Source organism: Bombus bifarius, unplaced genomic scaffold (assembly GCF_011952205.1).
Source record: "Bombus bifarius isolate JDL3187 unplaced genomic scaffold, Bbif_JDL3187 scf7180000008013, whole genome shotgun sequence".
In the NCBI taxonomy this organism is placed as follows: domain Eukaryota; kingdom Metazoa; phylum Arthropoda; class Insecta; order Hymenoptera; family Apidae; genus Bombus; species Bombus bifarius.
This window is the reverse complement of record NW_022884389.1, coordinates 102,605-124,667: the sequence shown is the minus strand read 5'-3', so window position 1 is coordinate 124,667 and position 22,063 is coordinate 102,605. Positions and strand designations below refer to the sequence as shown.

Below are 22,063 nucleotides of genomic sequence, written 5' to 3'. Positions count from 1 at the left end.
TCTTATTCCATTTCTCGTACGTAGTATTTGTGACATCCTTTCAACATAATTGTCCATAAGTTCTACCATTATCTCAATTACATTGTTAGAATATTTTGTCTGCGTCGCAATATACTCCTCGGTCATTAAGTACGGTAACTCGGTAATTAACGCTTCCATTAGATCTGACATAAAATTCTATAAATGAAACGTAATTTACATTATATAATATTTCTTCACCTATTTTATATGCACAGAATATAACAAACTGCGAGATCTTTAAACGTTAATCCCATGTCCTTGTGAACCATTGCGATGTAACCAAGAAAATAATCTCTGCGAGACGGTTTATCGTAATAATTTATAAACAGGGCACATATGATGTCACATATAGTAATAAATTTTTTTTTAATTATAGCTTCTTGGACGAATTCCGGAATTGATTCATCTTCGAAATACTTTACGTATTGCGGGTGATTTTTAAAAAACCTGTGAGTTAGTATATTTCATATTTTATCTATTCAATAAATTTGTATGTATTTGCATTTATAAAGATTACACTGAAACAGTTTATAACTACATAGTACAAATTGCAAATCCATAATGCGACGTATCCTTTTCCACGGCCAACCAAATTTCTTTTACTTTCTTGAAATCTTCGCATTCGACTTGAACACATAGTTGCGTATCGCAATCTTTAATCAGTTTTAAACCAGCAAACTTATAATTAAGGAAATTTCCCATTTCTTTGGAATTTTAAATGCACGAAGGTATGGGCATATTGTGACGCGTGTAATATTCGTACAAACTGAATATCGCGTTTAACACTGCTACGAATCTTGGGTATATTTCAACAAATTGTATTCTCTTTACATAGAAAGATTCTCTAATGTTAAGAAAAATGTAAAGAGAGGTTGTCCTATGCGTATTTCCTTATTATACTTTAATGCTAAAATTTCATTTTTGGAAGAAATTCATTTGAACAAACGAGAACACGATTCAATCGAAAATTTGTATGTCCTTCGCTGGTTTCATTTGATAATGAAGGTAAACTACAATCATTAAAAATTAATACAATAATTGCTTATAATGAATTACAACATTTAGCAATTTCTACATTGAATAATTTTATTTTAGTCACAATTTATTACATTAACATTGTATTTATAAGTATAGATGTGTAAAAATGCAATTTTAGGCAGCAACTTTCCCTAACGTATCTGCATATTGAAATTCTGTACTATTCTCATACTCGCACATGTCTAATGCAATTACACAACTTTCTCGTACAACTCTCTTACTGTCGTTTAAATACTTATTTAAAATATCAAAACAATATGGAGTAGCAATAGAACCCAATGCTTCTGCACATTCGTGACGCACCATTTCATTTTCTTCTGTGTCCTTTAAAGAAGCTTCTAGATGTGGGACAGCAATCTCTTTCTGAAGTTGTCCAAGAACAAAAGCTATCTCATGTTTGAACAAAGCACTACCTGCTTTTAAACCTAAAATTATAAAAACAATAAATTATAAAAATATAGTTGAAAAAGGAGAAAAGGATCATTATTATTTTATTTACCTTCGCTAAGAGCAAGAATACTGTCTGGAGTACATATATTTCTCAAAGAGAACATGGCTCTGTATCTTTCAAACAAAGAAACATTTTCATTTAAAAGAATCTCTTTTAACTTCTTAACATCAGCAATATCTGCTGGTGGTGCTGGGTCCACGGACATATAAGGACTTTTTTGCAAATTTGTTGAATGGCTATTTAATTTTAACCATTGCAATCTGCATAATGCTAATTCACATGTTTCTGCAACCTCTGATACACAATCTTTACTGTATTCTTCTAATATTGGTATTACAGTAGGATCTCCAATTGCACCTAAAGCTTCACCTATTATAAAGAAATATGTTACTTATTATATGTAATATACAGAATTTGACATAGAATAAAAAATAAATATATAGTACCTGCTTCATGACGGACCATTGGTTCTTGTGTAACGTCTTTTAATATTCCTATAAGAATTGGTATAGCATGGGAATCTTGCATTTGACCAAGACAATATGCAAGTTCGTGCTTTAATAAAGCTGATTCATCATTAAAGCAATTATGAATTTCTTGAATAGCTTTAGCTCCACCGATATTTTTTAACGTAAATAAAGCACGAAATCTTTCTTTTAATGGTCGATTTTGGTCATTTAAGACACGACCAATTGCAGATATTTGATTCTCATTTACTTGCAACATATTTTCAGGTTCTTAATGAAATTAATTGAAAATATAAAATTTGCTAATGTTTTATAAAATTTATTGCATTATAATTACAATAGATGCCACTTTTTATAAGTTCTAAACTAAAAAGTATTATATGTACTAAACTGCTGTTATATAGAAACATTTGAGGTTAAGTATCAAATTGAATAATGTCACATGGTTAAAATTTCGCAGAAAAAATAAGAGGATATATGTATACACAGTGTACATCAATTAAATACTACAATATACACATAAAATTATAATTCACGAATTATAACGCTATATTTAAAATATGGCACAGAGTAGAACAGAAAGAATCGGAACAATATTTACAAGGTAAAATTATTTTACAAATGTTTATGAAATTTTAAGGAATATATTCTATATGAATTGTGCCATTAGATAAATTGTTTATTATCATATAGATTATTTTTGACGTCATATATTATACACGCTACTATTTATGTACAAAATTAATGGTAATAAATAAAAGTATTTTCATTCTATTAAAAATGATAAATGCGATAAAAGGTTAAAATTCAGTTATCTTGAAGTTCTCAAGATAAACAATTTTCCTAAGGAAAGCACTTATTTTAATCAATTACTATAGCTATACTAAAAAATAATTTTTTAGAATTTCAAGATAATTTTATTTTCCTAAATCATTTTTAGAGTAAAGTCACTGTTACATGCAGATGTATTACGTCCTGATAATTTACCACTATGGTATGAGATATACAAAGCCTATCCTCCAAAATATGAACCAACTTTTAGTAGAAAAACATCAACAATGAATATGCAAAAAATATTTTATAAGGAAGATCTTATAAGAGCGTAAGTAAAATTTCAAATTATATGTAAATAGTTGTAAAATATATATTTATCATCATCATGTACTTCTAACATACATTTACATTTCAAATGTGTAATTTTGTAGAAAATTTCACAAAGATGTATCACTACCTATTATAGATATGAAAAAAGATAAGATTACCGAAACTCAAATCTTTTTCACTATTTATGATTGTTTATTACAGGTAACATAAAATAGAAATTCTATTAAACATAATGCTATATAACATATTTAATTATATGACAATCAGATTACAAATTTATTCTACTTGTTATAGGGTGGTGTTAAAAAAGAAGAGGCGTATGAGAAAGCATTGAAGAGTTATAAAATAATTTTTGAGCCACACACACCACACAAAAATATTGAACATGATAAAGAACAACAAACATAAGAATTTGTATATATTGTATTTATAATAATATACTGAATAGAGAAAAATATAATATTAAATTAGATGCAACATGTATTTAATCTTCACTGTGCATACTATCCCGTTTTTGTTAATATTGTATATGTTGTTAATAAATATAAGGATTTTCCTTATCACTTTAAATGTATATATAATTTTGTAATATATCATTGCTACACAATAGTTTACACGCTACTATGCTACCTAAACATATCAAACTGTATAAAAAAATTTATAAACCTAGCCCTTGAGTCACTAGTAACTCATACAAGTGATTGATGTGGCGTTCAATTGAAATAAAAAAATGAATAATTTAATAAAAGTGCTAATCTGCTTATTTATTATAAATATTAAGATATAATTAGTAATACAAGATAAATTAGGTGGTAAAAGTACGTATTTCATTATAGAAGGTATACCATCATAAAATTTTCTATGATAACATTTCGGAGGATATAATAAATATGTGTAAACGTACGTTCAGAAACTACCCTTATTGTTAGTATACTTTAAGTATTCTAATAGCAGCATAACCTTTCAAGCAGTTCAACTACGTTTCAAATTAAAGCGTGAAAATTTATATTATACAATAACTCTCTTATTGCAAATTCAACCTTTATTTAAAGAAAGAACCAAAAATCAATTTCAACTTTAAATTGTACAAAATTAGTACCATATGAATGTATTACTGTTGTAATTTTGCAAAAGAATTTTATCACACGCAAAATAGAATAAAACTTCAAGTTTCTAGATAAGTTTATAGATCAAAATGTCTACAAAAAAAGTTTTTTCGTTAGTCTTTATTAGAAAAACAGTAGAAATTTTATTGGGCTTCAAAAAACGAGGATTCGGAAAAGATAAATGGAACGGTTTTGGCGGTAAAGTGGAGCCTGGAGAATCAATTTTTCAAGGAGCTGTGCGGTAAATAATTTTAAATAACAGACTGAAATTATCTCATGTAAATCGAAAAAAACGTTGTAAATTTAAATTTTCACTGTACTACTATACTATATATGAACTAAATAATATAAACTTTTAAAAAGAGAAATTATTGTTAGTAATAAGTTGAGAATATTATATTCAACAATATCTTATATTTCATAATAACTGATACATTAAATAACAACGAATTTTAACAAAGATTTTTATCACTTTGTTTAATTATATACAGGATGAGTCATGAAAATAATAATAATATAAATTTGACAAAGTTAAAGAAAAAATATTCATGAATATCAGAGATCTTTTTATTTAGAATATAGAAACAAAATTGTTATACACAAGATTTTTTATTTATGGTTTCTAATAACGCCATATATCTAAAAAACGTTATATGGCATTACATTGTTTATTTAATCCTATTTAAATCTATTTCTGCACATAATACCTTTACAAGGTAATTCTAAAATATTTTTCATGAATCATCATGTATACACAGGTACAATTTTAAATAATTAAATAAATACAAAATATTACATTTAAATTAAAATTGTGATAGTAATTGGTAAAAATAATAGAAAAGATATTTAAGATAAGTTAAAAATAAAATGTATGCAATATAATATGATTATTGCATGTAATGTTTTAGAATATTGCTATCACACATAAACGAAATAAAAATTAAAGTGTATACTTCTTAAATTATCAGTGTATAATTTTATAGTGAATTAAAAGAAGAATGTGGTTTATCTGCACAAAAATTAAAAAAAGTTGGAATTTTAGAATTTGAATTTGAGGGAGATGAAGTTCTATTAGAAGTTCATGTTTTTGAAACATATGAGTATTGTGGAAAGATAATAGAATCTGAAGGTATTTAAATTTCAAACATTAATATTATAACTAAAATTAATATTACATTATTATCAAGTATTTATTCTTATTATTAATTATGTATATTTTTATGTGCAATATTAGTTATTATTCCATGTCTCTATATTTCTTTATTTTAATCATACTGCAATAATATCTATCTAATCATAATCATGAAATTGCATGTTTTTGTTTAAACTATGCAAACTATAAAAACAATTAGAAGGACAAAGAAACTAGAATATGTTTGAGCAAAATAAAAAAGTTTAAAAAGATATCTATTACACTTTTTTTGTAATATCTAACGTATACCTACTTAAAAATATAATAAATACACTGTAATTATATTTATATTCTTTTGTTCAGAAATGCGACCAAAATGGTATAATTTGAAAGATATTCCTTTCAAACAAATGTGGCCGGATGATGAATATTGGTTCCCTTATATGTTACGAGGGGAATTATTCAGAGGATATTTTTTGTACCGAGGTCAAGACCTAATTCTTAAGTATAACATTGAAACTATGGAAGAACTACCAGCATTAGATTGTATCTCATAACATTCACCTTTCATTCTTAACACACACCCTGCTATACATTATTAATAATGTTAATTATTATTAAAAAATTCACTTTCACATTTTTATAATTATAATAAAATTTGGCTTTATACTAATTTGATAATCTTTTTAGTAATAAAACCATCTTGTAATCATTACTTTTTATCACTCATTAATCTTAGATTATATCAAGAAAGATTTTTAAGCAGACATTATACAAATATGTTACATTGGTACTACATTAATTGTACCTGTTTGCTGATTTTCCATCAACTAAAAGCACATATGCTAAACAGTATCCGATATACAAATATTTTGTGATATTTCAGAGATCATTAAATAATTTTTCAAATATGTTGCGAGGCTAATAATCCCTTTTTCTACTTCTTTCTTTTTATTAAATGAATATATCATTATTTTAAAAATCTAAGTACTTATATAATAAGTTATAAAACTATACTGTGATACATCACATAAAGATAAAAATATCCTGCTTAAATTATGATTATTTTGTAAATGAAGATTTGCAGAGAATATATCAATCAAGCACCATTTAGCTTGGACATATTAAAAGATAAATATTTTTATCTTCAGCTCAAAAAATACAAGATGAGGCAAGATAGAAAGCTTAAAGTCTACAGACTAAAATATATCATGGACGTATAGAATTCTCAACCAGTTATATCACTTTTATCTTTGCACCATAAAGCACACTTGGCTTTACCTTGTCATAAAACATTATATTTAAGCAGCTGACCAATGTTCAGATCTCCATAAGAGAGCATACATACTATGCTTAAGATCTTCTGCATCTAAACTGTCAATCAGAAAATCTGTATATCGTGAAATTAAACTTCTGTAACCTTGGCCAACAGTTGCTAGTACTAATTTCTTTTCATCTGTTGATTTAAATGATATTATTTGACATACCTTACCTTCGAAAGGTCTGAAAACGGTAATCGGTCTAAGAGAGTTACATTCAGCTACTACAATACATCCCCAAGTAGTACCAATATATAACTGATTCCTACAAGCTTCCAAAGCTGTTACTTGGCACTTTTCTGTTGATAAATTTTCTTCTATAGAAATGGACTTTAAACTTTCTGAACAAGGTACTAATTTAGACATATCTAATTTATTTATTATTTGCCTAGTATCCACATCCCATTGATACACAATACATCCAGGATATGTGTATGATAACACAGAATTTTCAGCACTCAATAAATGCGTAGCAAATAAATTTTTAATAGCTGTTTCTCCAGTTACATGAGAAAGTTGTACTGTATCTATTAAACTGTTGTCTTTTAAAACATAAATTGATACTTTACCAAAACTTTGTCCCACCCATAACTCCAATATTCGTTTCTTTTTATAAACAGCTGCCAAGGAATATGTCTTTATATTATCTTGAATATCAGTTGTAATTTCCATCTTTTTCATTTGTGTGAAAGAATTTGACAATAGAAATGTCTTACCACTATGCAGTGCTACTGCAAATTGTTTTATTTGTTCTAAATAAATTAGACCTACTATTTTAGATTCCATACTATGATCAGGTTCAAGATTATAACTGGCAACACAACCAAAATTACTGCCTAAATAAACATGTACTTGCCCTATATCATCACCAATCCATATGTATCCATCTACTCCACACATTGCATATGGTATTATAGGAGTTTCAATCCTAACATGTTGTAACCAACCTTTCTGAGTTCCTAATAACATATCAACTTCACCATTATTATGTCCAAACCAAATTTCATCTCCACTTAAATTTTCTTCTATAGTTCTATTTGTCATAGTAATAGCAGTTACTTGAGTTCTTTCTGTTAATAATATGACATCTATAAGATGGGTAAATTCAGGTGCTGATGCAATGGAAACTATTTGACTTGCAGTAGGTCTATCTTTTGGATTTTGAGCCCAACATATAACCATTAAATCAAGAGCATAACAAGGATGAAATGTTTCCCTGTATGTTAATGGTGGTCTTCCACCTTCCAAAATACATTCTTTAACTGCTTCATGGCCCTCAAATGGTTGTCTTAAAGTGATCAATTCATATATAAACATTCCAAATGAAAAGGAATCAACTTTTTCAGTATATTCTTCTTCGCCGTTATATTTAATAATTTCAGGTGCCATAAATCCTTCTGTTCCTCCAAATCCTTTAGCACCAGTTGGTAATGTAAGTCTGGATATGCCATAATCAGCTACTTTAACATGAACAGGATGTTCAGGGTAATCTTGAAATGGTAAAGGCATCTGCCAAACTAAAACATTTTCTGATTTTAAGTCTCTATAAATCACATGTTGTTGATGAAGATATTCTACTGCTTTTGCTACTTGGAGAATTATAGCTTGTAATGTGTATGGATCTAATTTAGCACCAGAACGTCTGTAATTTTTCAATACATTATCTAATGCACCTTCTGGTGCCAAATCTAGTACTAGTGCTAGTGGACTAACCACTATTCCAATTAGAGGTACAATATTTGTATGTCTGAGTGTCAACAAAATATTTAATTCTTGTCTTGCAGTACAGTAGGCTTTACAAGCATACTGTAAAGGATCTCTATCCCATTTACTTTGTGCAGCTTTATAAGCAAGAATAGCAGATTGTTTTGAATTTGGACCTGGTGGAACTGGTTGCAACATTTTGATAGCAACATCAACTTTGTGATAAGTTCCTGGTAAGCGACAGACACCTTTAAATACAAATCCAAATGCTCCACGACCTAATAATTTCCCCAATTTAACATCTTCTGATTTTATTAAGTGTTTTGATCCTAGATCCATAAAAATAATATCTGGAGCTACATGTGACAATGGTATATCAGAGTGTTTAGGACAACTAATTGGTTTATTACTATAGGCAGACAAAATGCATTCTTCAACCATCCAGGAATATGCTAAAATACCTTCAAAATGAGTGCTTTGTTTAATAATATCTGGATGACCCTCTAAAGATGGCATTCTGCTGGATGTTAAGCTATCATATCCTACACCGCTATCGCCATCAGATTTATAACTATCCTGGCTTTGTCTTTCTTTATTTATATAATATTTTTGAATATCTTCCGTCAAACGATCAGTATCACTAATTTCATTTTCGTTTTCTCCATTATTTAATAAACAGCGTGGACACGGTATTAATCGTGTGACTAATAGTTTACCCTCGGATGTATGCACAAAACGTGTTCCTAATGTAGGATACCAATCTTCTAATAAAATATCAATATGATCGACTATTAGCGCCAATAATTGTGGCATACTTTCTGGTCGAGGTTCTACTACAATTGCTTGATAGCCCATTGGTTCTTCTTCAGCTGAGTCTGACATAATAGGTTGTTTTATCACTAAAGTATCAACTGGAAACCAAATTTCTAAAATTGCCGAATTCTTCAAATCTACTGTACACCATATTCCATCTTGTTTCAGTTTAAATTTAAACTGTCTATAATCATACGGCGAATTCTTTAAGTTGTAATTGACTTCTTTGAGGCGTAGTAAAGTAATATTAGAATATTTTAACTCTATCCCTGTTTGCCAGAGTACCCACTCAGCTTGTGTATCTAACAAGCTTACAAAAATATTATCATCAACGAAATCTTTGAAAGGCGCTAGAAATGACATCACAATCTCAACAATAGCATCGTCGGCTAAAATTCTAGTTATGAGCCTCGACCAAAAACCACTGGGAAAATAAGACATTAAAAGCAGCCGCGTGACAGAACAATCTGGTTGTGACCTAGACGTTAGTACACATTCTGTACTTGATTTACTTTCTCCGGTACAATTTTGAAATGTTATCATCGGAGATGTAATCTTTTTAGAACGTATGTGCCAGCTTCGTGTTTTTACAGGAATTTTGATTATTTGGTTATTTCTTAAAATATCTTCTTCAGTTGGCAATAAAGAAGGAATCAATAGAGTACGATAATCCCAAGTTAACGCAACTTCAAACTTATTTAACAAGCTAACGATATATCCTTGGGTATCTATAGACGATATCGTAGAGGATTTAAAAACATGTTGAATATCGTCTAATTTCATTATACCACACCTGGCAAAAGGATTAATTTCACGTATCGTTACTACATGTGCTAACATATCGCAAAGCCACTGTGGATCAAGAAAGTATAAATCCTTTAACGTAGCATCATCATAATGTAAAATAATACCATTTTCATGGAGAAAAAGTGTTGCTTGATGTAGTTCAGCAGGATCCCTAAATGATCTATGCAATTTTTGAAGCTCGTTATTAACTGCTGTGTAATACTGATCAGCTTTTAAAACCGGATCTGCACCAGACAATTTCCTATCATGTGCAAGCTGTATCACCACATCTTCCAAGGCAAGATAACTGGCAGGAACTTTTTGTTCAAGCAATAATTCTTTGCTTCCGGGTGATCTTAAACTAAATACAACATCGTATATCAAATTACATAGCATTTTTATATTGTGCTTCGTTTTACAGCTCACTTCAATAGTCTCCATGACTTTTGGTAAGCCACATTTTTCAGCGTCAACCACGTTTATAAACTTATCACGGATATATTGTTGTAACGCCTCGCTATGCTCGTACGATATATCATAATGAGTCCCAACAATGATTACTGGAGAATTCGGAGCTCTGCTTTGAATATTTACTAACCATTGAAATATTTCAGATACACCTTTAAAACCATCGATGATTCTCCATACAACCAAATATAGACTTCGTTTAGATAAAAAGTATTGATGTGTTGCATAGTATTCTCTCTGACCACCAAAATCCCATGTTCTAAAATAAACTGGGCCATGGGATGACTGACCTCTCACTTTTTTTTCATAAATCCAGTCTCCTATATCAACGCCAACGGTAGATATCGTTGTTCCTCTGGCAGTCTTCGCGTTAATATTTTTATTACCCATTCGTTTTGCCCAGTGTTCTGCAGCTTTTTTTTTATTTGGAACTTCACCCTCTTGTCTCAACTGTTCTAATAAGCTAGTTTTACCGATACCTTGAATTCCTACGATCATTAACTTCATGCGTGCATACGGTTTAGCGTCCTCTAAAATTGATTTTAAATACCCAATCACGTCCATTGTTTTATATTTCTTCGATTCGATCATTGTTTTCAAAGGTTCTTGCAATCTACAACCTTGAGTATTTAAATTCCACAAACGGGAAAGCAGACCCATTTGTGGTGGCAATTCGATGATTTCCGGATTACCGCTTATATTTAGAACAGATAGATTATTAAGCTCGTAAATGTTTTGGGGAATTTCTTTCAATTTGTTATTGCTAACGTCGAGCATACTAACATTAGGAAACAGAAGATACAATTTTGAGCCAGAATAAGTGATTCTTGTGTCCCTGTCTATATTCTCCTCTTCTAAATTTGGCATTTCCCCGTCATCGATCGATGTTAATTGAATTCTGCTCAACAGATTGTTAGCAAGAATCAATGTTCTTAAATTCTCTAAGCGTAAGTGACGTCTATGCGTGCAAACCGACATGAGAACTACATCGCGTAATGATGTAGCCGTTTGTCTGTTACTGCCTGGAACGATTGGTGACTGTACATTTGTTGCGGGACAATAACACGCAGTGTTTGCTTGTTCCATCAAGTCAGCACCCTCCACTTGTGGTAAACTGGGCCATCGAGAGATTTGATTATTGGATAAGTCTAACTGTTTTAAACTCGCCGGATATGATGTTATATGGCTCATGGATCGAAGAGAATTATAAGCCATATTTAATCTCACTAGATTAACAGCTAAGCATGGCAAAGCTACTGGAATACTATTAAATAAATTATGCGCCAAGTTCAGGGATGTAAGCACCGACCTTGCTCCACTTTCATTATCGTCTGAAACCTTTTCTGATACTTGAACGGATTTGGTCCAAACATGAGGGCGATCCATCTCGATAATTTGTGCATTCGCTATTTTAGTGAATGACTCAAACTCCAAGGAATCTTCACGTGATATAGCCAATTGCGATGCTAAACTTCGACTGCTAGGGCTATTGTTTAAACAATCCTCCCTTTGTGTTTTTCGTGAAATATTTTGCGAAACTTGACTAGGTAAAATCTTCAACAGATTAAACGACGCGTTCAATTCCTTTAATTTCGGTGCTCGCCATAAATTATCTGGAAGACACTGCAATTTATTGTTTGAAACATCCATAATCTCCAATGCAGGTAAATTCATTATGAATTCCGGCAATTGTTCCAATCGATTGTCCTGAAGATACATCTCTTCCAAAACTGGACATAATTTATCTTTAGGACTTTTTGGCTCAGCTGTAAGAGTGTCTATTTTATTTTGAGCCATATTGAGGTATCGCAGGCTTTGTAAATAAAATATGATAGGTGGTACAGAAGTGATAGAATTAAGAGAGATATCTATCCTTGTGATAGCATATAACACCAAGTCGTTATTTTTAGCACTCAGCTTTTTGTTTACGTGTAATACAGCATCTGTCAACCACTGAGCACGTATTTGTGAAAGATGACATTGTTGATCATGCCAATTAATCATCGTTGGTGTATTTGGAAATAGCGTCGAATACGTTACGTTTCCAAAAGAGGATAGTGCAGAAAAGTGAGAAGTTTGGGTACATTCGGTCATAGCTTTTTTGTTAATTTTGTATTCTGAATCAGGGTAAGCTTTTATAGATAAAAGTTTTGCCGTGAGAGGTTCGTCTCTGTTTTGTGCGGCGATTTTGATTGCTTTGCATGTATTATCTACAGCACTGTGCTTCAGTAAAAGATCTGCAATTTTTATGTCACGTTGTTGACAAGCTATAATTAACGCGCTAGAGTAATTACTTTCTGGATCACTCTGATCATAAGGAACTTTTACAGGCAAATTAGGATCGGCACCTGCCAATAATAAAGCGGTAACTACTTCTGTGTGCTTGCCTTTTACAGCCGCATGTAAAGCAGTTTCGGTAACATTGTTGCAATACAAATCTAAGTTTAATGGACATATCATATTGTCATCTTTTTTATCGAACGCTTTGCTTCTAAAATTTAAACTAGACATTAATCTTTGTATACCGCTCGAAATCTTCCTTTTCGACATCGGGAGTGGCTGCGCCACCCCCATATCTTCTTCTTTGATTTTTCTTGCTTTTACTTTATAATTTAGTAGTAATTCTACGATTTTTATGTTTCCAAGCATACTAGATATATAAAGAACATTTTGTCCCGTAACGTCCTGAGTATTGATATCAAATGGCATTTCGTATTCATACTCTCCGGATGAGTCTTTATAGCGTTGATACGTAGTTTGTGGATATTCAAATTTCAATAGTAAATCAATAACTAAATGATGACCATTTATAGTTGCCACATGAATTGGTAACCATTTTTCCACAGTTAAAGATTGTACTTGTTTAGGAAAGTGTCGGAGAAGCAATTCCACTATTTCTACTTTACCGTTGTAACAAGCTATATATAATGGACAGTATTTGGTAACAGGATGCATTCTGCAATCTGCACCATGATCCAGAAGCAAACGAACTATATCTTTGTGACCCATCTCGCAAGCTATAAAAAGTAGAGTATTTGCACCATTTGGTGCCATGTTGATAATGCATTCCAAATCCGAAGTATGTCCTTGAATAAGATTTTTAGCTGCTACAACATCTCCTTGAATACAGATTGCACGCAAAGAAGCATGTACTGCGAGTTTTTCCAATTCATACTTTTCAGCTGCTGATTTGAGCAAATTTATGCTAACATCTTGCTTAGCTTTCTCAGCCACATCTAATGGTCTTTCACCATTATTGTCTTGGATCATTAGATTTGCATCGAATTTTAAAAGTTTTTCAATGTTGGAACTATGTCCATGTTCTGCACAAATATGTAACGGTGTCCGGTAATGACCCCGTGGCCCACATGGAATATTTGGATTTGCCCCTGCAGACAGTAGTACATCCAAACATCTTGAATTTTCGGTAATAGCTGCAGCATGTAATGGTGTTCTACCCCACGAATCTTGACTATTTATGTACTGTGCATGCTCTCCTCTTAGAAGATCTTCTAATAATTCTGCATTATCCCACAAAGCAGCTTGGTGTAGCAGACGACCAGGAAAATCTTCATCAATAGGAGTATAATCTTCCATGATGTAAACTATAAATATTTACATTATATTCTTATATTCATATTTTTATAATATACATTCTACTTGCAAAAATATTATTTTATACTTACTATCTGTATCTTGAATATAAATATCTTGATTACATGATTATAAATTCATCTGATCATCAGTTATGCAGTGATATTGTTTGTATACTCTTCTCTTGTGATATTTTGCATATGATTTTTTATTCTCAATTTGATCAAAATTGAATGTTTTATATTCAATATAATTTAGTATGCAAAAAATTGCACCATTCTTTATAAATTTTAGATCCACTGTGTCTAAAGTGGAAGTTAAATATTTAAAGTTGTTTACATACATTTGTAAAATTTCGATTATTTATTTACGTGTTTTTACATAAATATTTGTATATATTTTAAATAGAATCTTCGAATCTTGTTACTTTCTTCTCGTAATTAAATAACAACCTTGTTTATAATTTAAAATTTAGTGCATAAATACAAAACTCACATATATGTCAAAATATATCAATTGGAGTACGGTTTAAAAATATTCACAAAAATCATGTTCGATTAATATTTTCAAATTTTTCACTGTTCACTGTACATGCGTAATTTCTTCTCATAATTTTTAATTGTTTCCCTTTGGACTGACAATTAAAATAGTAGCTTGTTTTCTATGATAGCTTTGGAATAAAAAACCAGAATGATATTAAACATAATACTTAGCGACCGCCATTTTGTCAGTTCTCTTTATCGACTGTACGCACCTAACACACCTTTAGCTACAATTTTATGCATGAATAACATCGGATCGATTTAAATAAATATCATTACCACAGACGAAATACAAAGTACATATATTGTCTTATGGGACTTTGTGCCACACAAAATGAAATACCGAAACAAAAATTAGAGGTTTCGTTATGTTTCCTATGCTTTAAAGTGGTGGATTTAGAAAATATAATCAGTCCAATCACCGAGTGATAAAGTCAGTGAATGTAGCAAAAAAACGTCTTCCGTTGCACCTACGAGTAAAAATTTTGTATCGTATAGTTAGATCCATAGTAAACTGTTGACATACTGCACCCCACACGTAATGAATCATTCATGAATGAAAAATTACATTCTCATATTTCCTATTGTATACAGCGTAAAGAGAACATTATTAATAGATTTGTAAGATAGTATAAATTCAAACGCGACCTTATTTGAACTCGTTTTAATCATACATATCATCATAATATATACTATTACATTATGTATATATATAATGTTTATATATTATGATATATATAAGTACATTCATAGACATATGTATGTGTATATCGTAGAATTTTAGCAATTTACCGATGATAGTTTAATTTTTGATATAGTATGGTACATACAAAATTTAAACCCTAAATCGATTTTTTTTTTTACTTTCTCCATAAATTAGACACACATCTAACAATAAGTACATGTTTTCTATAAGAGGAAATTTCACATTGAAGACATTACGATCATTGAACGAGCAATGTATATTAATACTGTAAATTGTAGAATATTCCCAACATTATTTCGTGATACTTATCTATTTACAACTTTTAGATTTATATTCTATTTCACATATACTCACAATAAGAATTCATTCTTCTACAAAACGGTAAAAAAGATTAGGATTTTTATCTAAAAAGTCAAAATTAATGTAGTCTTTCCTCACAATTACAAAATAGCTGTTACCAGAATCATTGCGTAAAGTGTTCGCGTAAAGCGAAACAGTTTTCAAATATAAAAGCACATTCGAACATTTGGAACGCCATTCAAATAAGATACATAGCGTTTAGATACATTTTCACGTGAAATACCTTATCTATCTTTTTTCGATCTATTCCTAATAGTTTCACGAAGATTTTATGAAAAACATAAAGATTCAAATTTTCACTGATGACCTTTAATTAAGATTGGACCTTTTTAAATTTGTTATGACGAATGCGATGATTCTCTTTTAATAAAATAAAATAATATAAATAATATAAATAATATAAATGTGTCATCATACATGACTTTAATCATATAAACAATAAGAAGTATATATTAATGGAAATAATATTGAAGTAGCAATAGTTACGTACAATTAGGAAAGTAAGGAAGACATAGTAATTTATGTATACGAAAGAAAAGCGGTCATGTTCCTCTTTTACGTAAAATTTATTCAAATTTCGGATGCACAAGGTAAATATTTGTAAAACCAGATTTGTAAAAATAAGTTATCTAAAAAGCTACAAAATACACGATTTTTGGACTTTTTTTACATTTCTGCTTACAATTACGTGAATCAATTAATTAATTTTTATGTACACGTACTGTATATATATATATGTCTTGTTTGTATTATTTTATGATCAGATTTAATTTTAATTCTATCTGTTACTAATGTTGGAATCTAGGTTAAAAATCGGTAACATTGAAAATTATACAAAAATAATATAAGCTATATTAACCTCGAAACACTTATATTATTACACCTATGTTGAGTGATACACCTCTGTATACCGCGTTTGTGGTATTATGTCTGATATTACGTAACGTGATTACTGACTTTTTTTATCAATTGATTACATTACATATAGTGCATGATAATAGCACTATATGGGTAGCACTATGCAATTACTTTTACTACCATTGAATAGATTATTTAAGTTAAAATATGTAATCTTTTTTTTGTAGATACACAAATTGCAAATTTTTATGTAATTTTTTTTGTAATAGTGCATATTATACTTTAAGATAATAAGATTATTTGTATTTTTATAAGATTATTTGAAATTATATCCGTCTTAAAGAATTAATGTAATTTGGTATGTATTAAAATTTAATTCAATATTGTGTATGTTAATTATAAGTGAGAGTAAACCTTGGTCCCAATATCAAATGTGTGAAAACCAATGAATTTTTATATGTAATATTTTTATAGTTTCTTATATACATATGAATAAATATTAATAATAGTATTCTATTACTACAATTACTACTAATATAGTTACATTTTATTAGAAATTTACTTTTACTTTTTATTAGAATTTTATATATTCCATTAAAAATCTATTTCTTATTAGATGTTTATCATAACGAAATAGTGTTAATAACAGTAAAAAAGAATCATATTTGAGATTGAAATGTTAATGAAGTCCACTGTCATTGTTATAAATAATTTTAATCGTATGTAAAAATCGTATATGTAAAAATATTTATTTACAAAATTTATCGTTATATTTTTAATATTAAGAAGATGTACTATGATTTAATGGAATACATTGATGATTATGCATGGAAACTCTTTTTTAATTAAAAAATTAAAAAATTCTTTAATATAATAAATTGATAATAAATCTTCTAATGTTCCACTTGGCAGCCTTCAAGACTCAATGCTCGAGCTAGATTCCTAGCAACGGCTAGTCGGAAGATTTCAATTTTATTTTGAAACTTTAGATCATCTCCATGTGCTTCTACACAACGTAATAATTCAAAACAATCACTGGAAGATAAAATTACATCTTTGGCTTCTAATAATGGAATAGCATCCGACAAAAGAATCGACCAAAAGCTGAAATAAAATTTTTCTATTAAATTGCTTTTCAATTTAAAGTTTGGGTGTAGACATATGGATAGCTTACTATTTTGGTGTTAAATTTGAAACTAAAAGGGACACTAATAAACTTGCTGCTTCTTTAAATTCTCCAATGCCATACATTTGATGAAATTCGCAATACTTTCCTATTGTAAAAAACAATAAAAATTATAATCGAATAAAAATTCAACTTCTTAATAAAAATTTGCTTGTTTCTCAACTCAAACTCCAAAATTGATTTACCTAAGAATGTGAGTCTATCACTAGCCATCATACAAAAACCTAAATTTTCTAATAGGTCACGACAATCCAATTCCCCGTGTTCTGCATAACGCTTCAAAAACTGATCTGCAATATATGTTATAAAACCACTATCTTGCGCTTTTAATGCCCATGCAAGTGCATTTCCCAATCTTCCTTGCCTCATAGATTTTAGTCCTTGAATTTTACAAATGCTAGTAACTAACAAAGAGAGTTTTTAAATATAGTCAGTATGTTTTATATTAAAATGAATTATATATATGTATATAATAATTTGAGAAACAATATCAACCTATATGATCCATCTTATTATCTCGTGCTATATCAAGAATTTTATTTACTCTTGCTTCTGACCCCATTGGAAGTGACTGTAACAGTATTTCTAGTCTAGCTAAGCCTTGAATAGGACAATGTATTAAGTAACTTGCACCACATTGCCACAAAGAATGATGTGCCATTAATGTGTTCCCATATTCCAATATAAGAGATTCATGAAGTTGACTGCTAACTCTGATAAAAAATAAAATAATTCTCATTTTGCAAACTTTATATAACATAAATTATCTACTAACTTACTTTATTTGATCTCTATCCAATATTTTAAGTTTTCCACAAACATATAATAGATCTACCAAATGAGTAGCAAACCATCCATTATCACCCATATATTGTATTTCTTTAATAACATGGTGTAAGTCGCTTTCCATAACAGCACGTATAGCATTATCAGAAGGTCTATTAGCTTGCCATCTCTTGGAAATACTATTAGCATGATGAGAAAGTTCAGGTTGCTTACAACATGGAGAAGTATAAAATAACTTTGCTGCCAACAGTTCATACCAAGCATCTGTATATTGTGAAAATTGCCACAATATATCTTGTTCTCCTGCAATTAACTGCATTAAATGTTTTTAATAATTTAAGTAACATTATGTTATTGTATTTGTACACGTATATATTTATATAGATACCTTCATAATCATTTCTAAATAAGTATCAACGATAAAAGTTTTACTATTTAAATTTGAACACAACTCTAGTTGCCAACGTTTCCAACATGTAGTAAATCCATCTATAGAATAACCACCATACACATTATAGATGGGCATTGTTTTAAGAATATTTTCTGCCATTACAAAAGCAGGGTGATCTGCTTTGCTATGTAATGCTAATAAAGCTCTTACTAAATCTAACTTTCCATGTAATGCACAGCCTATTACAGCTTCCCAATAATTTGGATACTCCAAATCAGCACCGATTGTCTTCTGGGCTAATATTTTAACTGCTACAAGTTCTCTAGATGGAAAATGAAATCTAATCCATTCTAACAATTGTGGTAATACTACATCACCTAAATTAAAAATATTATATATTAGGATTTTTCAATATATATTTGCCATTCTCTGTTTTTAATAGATAATTAAAACAAAATAATTTACCTGGTACTATATCTACATAAAGGATTTCGATCAAGTGCCATATACATTCTATTTGATAAAAAATGGTCAGAAAATTTTCTAGTGATTCTTTTTTATCAGTCAAACATTTTCCACATATATCTTGCAAACTTTCTATACATGCTCTTAAAATAGACCTGTATTGCTTGCTATGTTTTAAAAGTTCTGGTCTAACATCTCCAGAAGAAGATTTTATTTTTTGAATGGATAGAAAGACACCATTACTTTCGTTTACTAATTTACGTAATTGTGGAGAAAACAGAATTACTTCTGGCTTTAAAATATGTACCGTTGGCTCATATTTCTCTGAACTTTTTTTAGTTGAACTTTGAAATCTTTTATTCATATATATACTGATTCTGCTACTATTTACCCAACTTCCAGTAATACATAGATGTTTAGGAGTATTTGGAATATCCTACAAATAAAAAATATTTTTCTTAATATATTTTTATAAATGTAAAATATAATTAAAATATAAAATATGATAATATTAAAATGGAGTAAGCTATATAACCTTATACATTTTAAATAACTCGTATAAGAATAAAAATAGTGCAATAAAATTGTAAATATTTTATTATGCCAGATGAGTTTTATAAGATCGGGACAATATTAATTGCATTAAACGAAAGAAATATAGGTTAGGTGTTAATTCAAAGCATGCATGTGGTTCACGAAGTTTTATTACTTACGATTGTAGGAGGACTGTAGTTTTCGTCCATACTTAATACGAGAAAGAAACTATTAGTCCAAGTATACTTTACTATATAATGACATTCACATCAATTTATTTGTAATTAACTTTATTATTTCTCCACAGAGTTAAATGCACGGTACTGTCAACTATTGGTACCTGTATTTGATTGGGAAACTATCGATATATCGTATAATTCCGTACTGTACCTACATATCGATACTCGACAAATACTATCGATAATATGAAAAGAAACGTTCTATCGAAACCTACAAAGTCTATGTACTAGTCATACTGCGATTTTAAGAAGACTCAAAACTTTGACAGGATATATAAATAAAGTTTTTGTCTTATAATTATATTCAACATTGTATTTTATACGTAAAAGTCTATGATTTCATACCTTTGATTGATAATTATCAGTAAATATATAGTCTGAAATTTGCGGGAAAAGAAACATTGATCAAAAAGATCAACGTTAAATGTAATACCAAAGCGTAAGTAGCTATTAAAATATATTTTCATAATAATTATTATTCACATTAATTACTTATTTTTAAATTAATTATAATCAATAATTACATCCTAATTTTTTTTAGTTTCTACATGTCCAATATACTACCGTATGTTTTAAAAAATTTATTTTCTACAAAACAACCATTACATCAATTACCAAATAACCAATGTATTATAATGCCAGTGATTCGTAGAATTTTATAATCTCTATCGAAAATCAATATTTTTCAATATCATTTAAGACATATATATGTATACTGCATATAATTGGATCTATCATATACATCGAGTCATTACCAATTAACGAAGCTATACACTATATAACATCGAAATTATTTCAATACTCATTACACGAATATCAAATACAAATTGAACATTCACATCCAATAACGTTTGTTCATAATTATAAATATCATTTACAAATTAAAGCAATACAACGTTGCTAAAACAAAGGTTATTTCAGTAACATTTTTCTAAGCTTTTGTAATTTTTAAGCATAACAAAGCACGAGTCAGTCTCACACACAACATTCTTAGCAGGTCGGGTTTACCATTGGTGGTCGAACGTAGCCGAGGAGAAACGACCCTTAACACGATCGCGAATACCGGGTTGTGCACGAATAGCTTGAGCTTGCGCGGTGCTTTCGAAAGGCGCGTCCTGGCTCCGTCGTCTGATCGCGGTTGGGCTTTTATTCGTTGTCGAGCTTTCGTGCTGGAGCGTGCGCGTCTCTCATCGTAGCGAAATAAAGAGAGAAGAAAGGAGAGAGCGGTCTCGTTCGCGTCCGGCCGGGTCACCACGTACCAATCCCACAAGTAGCAGAGACGCTGTATCCAGGAAGGCTAGATATAGGGTCGTTTTGCACGCGAAAATGTAACGATCTCAGTAGTGGGGCCGGTTGTCTGGAAAATTGGTTTAGACAGAAGGGGAGAAAGAGGTGATATCCCTTTCCCCGCGTCGCAGCTCGCGAGTGAAGCATCTTGCAGAGGGGATCCATGGCGTGAAGCATCGGTTGGTTCATCCAACTATTTCTACACGGAAGTCTGAAGCTCGAGAAAACTCAGGTAAGTGGATACGCACATACCTTCTTCCTGTTTTCGTTTGCTCATCGGGTAATCAATCGCTCGGAGAATTTACGATCTACATAGTTGCTTCGCTTTCTTGCCTCGCTGCCGGCTTCTTTGATCATTTTCGTTTGTTCGCATAGACGGGCAAACGCTCGAAATCACTTGCTATATTGTATTTGAACGAAAGTTTGTTGCAATTTGAGGAAGACTCATGTTTTCAAAGAAGATGATGTAATTTGATATCGGCTTTTCGTATTGGCTATTAGGAGCATGAGTAAGAATATCGACTATATGAGTTTTTAAAAGTCGTGGTGATAGTCACAGTTGGCGTTTTGCGCAAAATTTCGCCCGACTACGTGGTTGACTACTACGTACGACGCAGTACTTCGTTGGCCTCCCCTTTCACCTTTCGCTGATATGTCTTAATTCTAGCGACTACAGCTATATTTCAATACTTTTGCCAAAATACTT

General features: G+C 30.3%; 7 protein-coding genes across 9 annotated transcripts in view; 3 read left to right on the top strand and 4 right to left on the bottom strand.

Annotated features, from left to right (window-relative positions):
- Positions 1-219: 219 nt before the first annotated feature.
- LOC117206918 lies at positions 220-1,037 on the bottom strand. The gene is made up of 2 exons (XM_033446623.1): positions 560-1,037; positions 220-468 (listed from the first exon to the last, which is right to left on the bottom strand). The coding sequence occupies exons 1-2, from the start codon at positions 721-723 to the stop codon at positions 225-227; spliced, it is 408 nt and encodes a 135-aa protein (XP_033302514.1). The 5' UTR covers positions 724-1,037; the 3' UTR covers positions 220-224.
- A 44-nt stretch (positions 1,038-1,081) lies between these two features.
- LOC117206911 (deoxyhypusine hydroxylase) lies at positions 1,082-2,407 on the bottom strand. Of its 2 annotated transcripts, XM_033446614.1 has the most exons (4): positions 1,957-2,407; positions 1,559-1,879; positions 1,363-1,484; positions 1,082-1,294 (listed from the first exon to the last, which is right to left on the bottom strand). In XM_033446614.1, the coding sequence occupies exons 1-4, from the start codon at positions 2,234-2,236 to the stop codon at positions 1,277-1,279; spliced, it is 741 nt and encodes a 246-aa protein (XP_033302505.1). In that variant the 5' UTR covers positions 2,237-2,407; the 3' UTR covers positions 1,082-1,276. The 2 variants fall into 2 exon arrangements, with proteins under 2 accessions (XP_033302505.1, XP_033302504.1); XM_033446613.1 differs by having other exon boundaries at positions 1,082-1,484.
- A 35-nt stretch (positions 2,408-2,442) lies between these two features.
- LOC117206917 (28S ribosomal protein S23, mitochondrial) lies at positions 2,443-3,558 on the top strand. The gene is made up of 4 exons (XM_033446622.1): positions 2,443-2,581; positions 2,918-3,079; positions 3,183-3,282; positions 3,376-3,558. The coding sequence occupies exons 1-4, from the start codon at positions 2,538-2,540 to the stop codon at positions 3,487-3,489; spliced, it is 420 nt and encodes a 139-aa protein (XP_033302513.1). The 5' UTR covers positions 2,443-2,537; the 3' UTR covers positions 3,490-3,558.
- Positions 3,559-3,992: 434 nt separating this feature from the next.
- Positions 3,993-6,230, top strand: LOC117206916 (7,8-dihydro-8-oxoguanine triphosphatase-like). The gene is made up of 3 exons (XM_033446621.1): positions 3,993-4,428; positions 5,171-5,316; positions 5,683-6,230. Exons 1-3 carry the CDS (start codon positions 4,277-4,279, stop codon positions 5,874-5,876), a joined length of 492 nt encoding a protein of 163 aa, XP_033302512.1. The 5' UTR covers positions 3,993-4,276; the 3' UTR covers positions 5,877-6,230.
- LOC117206908 (leucine-rich repeat serine/threonine-protein kinase 1) lies at positions 5,807-14,861 on the bottom strand. 2 transcript variants are annotated; one of them, XM_033446610.1, is made up of 3 exons: positions 14,499-14,861; positions 14,096-14,308; positions 5,807-14,014 (listed from the first exon to the last, which is right to left on the bottom strand). In XM_033446610.1, exon 3 carries the CDS (start codon positions 14,004-14,006, stop codon positions 6,621-6,623), a length of 7,386 nt encoding a protein of 2,461 aa, XP_033302501.1. In that variant the 5' UTR covers positions 14,007-14,014; positions 14,096-14,308; positions 14,499-14,861; the 3' UTR covers positions 5,807-6,620. The 2 variants fall into 2 exon arrangements, with proteins under 2 accessions (XP_033302501.1, XP_033302500.1); XM_033446609.1 differs by having other exon boundaries at positions 14,096-14,861.
- Positions 14,862-17,193: 2,332 nt separating this feature from the next.
- LOC117206905 (nuclear pore complex protein Nup85) lies at positions 17,194-20,239 on the bottom strand. Its single transcript, XM_033446607.1, has 8 exons — positions 20,011-20,239; positions 19,298-19,733; positions 18,830-19,209; positions 18,435-18,754; positions 18,151-18,368; positions 17,841-18,059; positions 17,644-17,743; positions 17,194-17,573 (listed from the first exon to the last, which is right to left on the bottom strand). The coding sequence occupies exons 1-8, from the start codon at positions 20,038-20,040 to the stop codon at positions 17,363-17,365; spliced, it is 1,914 nt and encodes a 637-aa protein (XP_033302498.1). The 5' UTR covers positions 20,041-20,239; the 3' UTR covers positions 17,194-17,362.
- A 961-nt stretch (positions 20,240-21,200) lies between these two features.
- LOC117206903 overlaps positions 21,201-22,063 on the top strand; it is a 51,987-nt gene continuing 51,124 nt past the window's right edge. The window contains exon 1 of the mRNA XM_033446603.1: positions 21,201-21,589. The gene's annotated coding sequence lies outside the window, so the exon portion shown is untranslated. The remainder of the gene's footprint in view (positions 21,590-22,063) is intronic.